Source organism: Sinocyclocheilus anshuiensis, unplaced genomic scaffold, assembly GCF_001515605.1.
Source record: "Sinocyclocheilus anshuiensis isolate Anshui unplaced genomic scaffold, SAMN03320099.WGS_v1.1 scaffold227, whole genome shotgun sequence".
In the NCBI taxonomy this organism is placed as follows: Eukaryota; Metazoa; Chordata; class Actinopteri; order Cypriniformes; family Cyprinidae; genus Sinocyclocheilus; species Sinocyclocheilus anshuiensis.
In genome coordinates, this window is record NW_015549590.1 from 1,318,982 (window position 1) to 1,322,531 (window position 3,550).

The following is a 3,550-nucleotide window of genomic DNA, read 5'->3' on the forward strand; positions in this document are numbered from 1 at the left end:
CTTTTTTTGGTTAAAAATGATCCGAAATCAATATTTGAGCAAGTACATAACCAGCCAGTGTTCAAAACTATCGCCTTATTTTAGCCTGATTCACAACGGTTAGCTTATAGTAATGTTTTCTAATTTGAGTAGTACTGGTAGGTTTTCGCGGGAAATTCGAGCATGCTGCTGCGTCATTACGTCAATTCCAGCACTCAAAGCGCTTTACATAGAAGGGGGGAATCTCCTCAACAACCACCAGTGTGCAGCATCAATACGCTGTTACTTGTTACTTACTTGTTCAGATGACAATATCCGGTGAAAATACTTATTTGGGTCATATATTCCAATACGTAGGCTAGAATCTGTGATTGCGAAGTACAGTGAATATCCACACCGGTGCGGTGACTGACTGCCACACATAATTCGTTTTACTGTACATTTTTTAAGATACATTTACTTGAGAAGCAAAATAACAAGAAGGTTTTGTTCATTTTCTCAGAAAACACAACTTCATACCTTCATTTTGTATCTCAAATAAATGTATCTTGATTTAAGGATGTTTAGATATTTAAACTAAAAAAAAAACAAGACAAAAATACAGAGAAAAATATTCATTTTTGTAGTGAATGCAACATTTAATGCCATGACTTTCTTCTCATATTTAAGAGCTCCAATTGTGGAAGGGCGTCTTTTTAAGACCTGCAGAAACCCTGATTACATTATATTATTGCAATAAAATAATCTTTAAATAACATCTGTAATATATAAATAAAACAAGTCTTAATGAAAAACTCTTATGTTTAAGTCTTTTAAACATCTCTCACCTCTCACAATAGCACAACATCAAACCCAGCAGAAACAGCAGAAGGACTGACAGAACAACATAAAGCCCCTGCCACCTGCCTTGTCTGCTGTTCCCTACATAACACAGAAACATGATGGGGAAAAAACTGTAAGAAGACAAATGAGAGCAAATCCATCCATGTCCCTCACTATGTGATAGTAATATCTCACCGGTGCCCGACTCCACCGGGTCACTCCAGTCACTCCAGAGATCTGAAGCACTGCAGACATCAGCAACAGTGCTCCGCACTTGGAAAACATAGGGCTTGTTCTGTGAGACCTGAGACAGACTGTATGATGTTCCTGTCACGTTTGAGGACTGGGAGCAAAAGAAAGATGAAGATGAGACAGTTGGCAGTTTGAATGCAAAACGATCATATTATGATATCTCTGGTCTCACCTGTCTTGTGTCTTTCTGGTTGCGCACCATATAGACTACACAGTTTTTTGGGAGGGGGTAACTGCTGTTCCACTGCAGTGAAAGTGTGCCGTCCTGCTTATTCCACACCACTGAGAGGTTATAGGGTGGGTTTAGCTGCACTAAACAAATATATGTACAAACACAAACAAATGAGCCACTGGTTTAGAAGGAATTAATCATCAACAGACTTATTAATATACAGGTGCATCTCAATAAATTAGAATGTCGTGGAAAAGTTCATTTATTTCAGTAATTCAACTCAAATTGTGAAACCTGTGTATTAAATAAATTCAATGCACACAGACTGAAGTAGTTTAAGTCTTTGGTTCTTTTAATTGTGATGATTTTGGCTCACATTTAACAAAAACCCACCAATTCACCCTACCAAGTATTGAGTACATGTACAGTAAATGAACATACTTTCCAGAAGGCCAACAATTCACTAAAAAATTTTTTTTTATTGGTCTTATGAAGTATTCTAATTTGTTGAGATAGTGAATTGGTGGGTTTTTGTTAAATGTGAGCCAAAATCACCACAATTAAAAGAACCAAAGACTTAAACTACTTCAGTCTGTGTGCACTGAATTTATTTAATACACGAGTTATTTGAGTTGAGTTGAATTACTGAAATAAATGAACTTTTCCACGACATTCTAATTTATTGAGATGCACCTGTATCTAATACAATATGGGACAATGGATCATCAGTTAGAATCATTATAACAAAAATCGTAATAGGGTGATGAGGAACATAATGTACTCAATTATTACATGGTTATTTACCAAATAAATAATTAAGTGTTACAAATATTGATTTGAGTTTAAATTATTTCATTATGCAAGAAGAAAGAGACTGTGGAGTGATAGAAGACATATAGAACTATTGTAGCACAGCTGAAATCTGTTCGCTGGAATAATGGCCTGTTGGTCATATGAAAAATATATGGCAAAAGAGTGCTATGACTAACCGATAATCAAAAACATAAAGGGAGAACTAAAATAATAAAATGAAAGATTCAACTGGAAGGGTGAAGAAATTATGTAAATTATTAAACTACACTACTATTCAAAAGTTTATGTTTGGTAAGAGTTTGGTAAAGTCTTTAAAAGAAGTCTCTCATGCACACCAGGGCTTCATTTATTTGATCGGAAACACAGGAAAACAATTTTATTATGAAATACTACATTTAAAAGAACCGTTCTCTATTTTAATATATTTTAAAATGTAATTTATTTCTGTGATGCAAAATCTTCAGTGTCACATGATCCTTCAGTAATCATTCTAATACGCTGATTTTCTGCTCAAGAAACATTAATTATTATTATAGATGTTGATAACAGTTGTGCAGCTTAAAGGGGTCATATGATGCGATTTAAAATTTTCCTTTCTCTTTGGAGTGTTACAAGCTCTTGGTACATAAAAACGATATGTAAAGTTGCAAAGACTAAAGTCTCAAATACAAAGAGATATTCTTTATAAAAGTTATGAGTCAACCACGCCCAGGACCAGATTTACGCATAGGCATTCTAGGCACGTGCCTATGCTTGCTCGTCCAGGGGGGGACCAAACACAATGAAGAGATATATAGTAGAAATGATATACTATGGGATATCTACAACAGTAAAAGAACCAAAACCCCAGAAGACATTGAGCAAATAAATATAACAAACAATAGGGTAAAAATGACAAACTATTTCCATGTCTTCAACCTTTTTTATGTACGGAAATCACGCTTTCTTTCTCCCGTTCTCTCTCACTCACGCACACACATAGACTCGCGCACACACGCGGAGACGTCAGCGTGCTGGGGCTGCCCCGCGAATTTATAAAAAAAAAGAGTTTCGCAGCTGAAAAGCTACATGACATTTCTCAGTAGCGAGGTTCTTGAAGCAGTTCAACTTAAAGATTCGCTAGACGCTGCTGCTGCACACTGCTGAGAGACGCACAGAGCAAGTATTCACATGCACTTAATCTCTCCCTCTCTCTTTCGCGCTCTCTCTCTCTAATAACTGCGTTAGACTGCTGACTGAACGCAAGCGCTTATTGCGATAGAAAGCACTGTAACGGTTTCCACTGATTAAGAAATAGTTTTGTTTGCTTGGGTGGTAATATTAGGCCTATTATATTAATAGGGAAGGGGGGCCCAAAAATTTGTTTTGCCTATGTCACGAAAAGAGGTAAATCCAGCCCTGCGTGTTCTTCTGACTTTATTTTGTAGTAAGTAACGAATATGCTTCAGGGAAATGTATCGGAGTAAAAGTATACATTTTAATTAGGAAATGTAGTGGAGTAAAAGTAAAAGT

At 36.2% G+C, this 3,550-nt stretch overlaps 1 protein-coding gene across 2 annotated transcripts in view; it reads right to left on the reverse strand.

Moving 5' to 3' along the window:
* il2rgb (interleukin 2 receptor, gamma b) overlaps positions 1–3,550 on the reverse strand; it is a 7,946-nt gene that overhangs the window by 759 nt on the left and 3,637 nt on the right. For both annotated transcript variants that reach the window (XM_016446505.1, XM_016446506.1), the window contains 3 exons: positions 1,226–1,365; positions 997–1,144; positions 807–900 (listed from right to left, as the gene is read on the reverse strand). In XM_016446505.1, the coding sequence (XP_016301991.1) occupies positions 807–900; positions 997–1,144; positions 1,226–1,365 (382 nt within the window). The remainder of the gene's footprint in view (positions 1–806; positions 901–996; positions 1,145–1,225; positions 1,366–3,550) is intronic.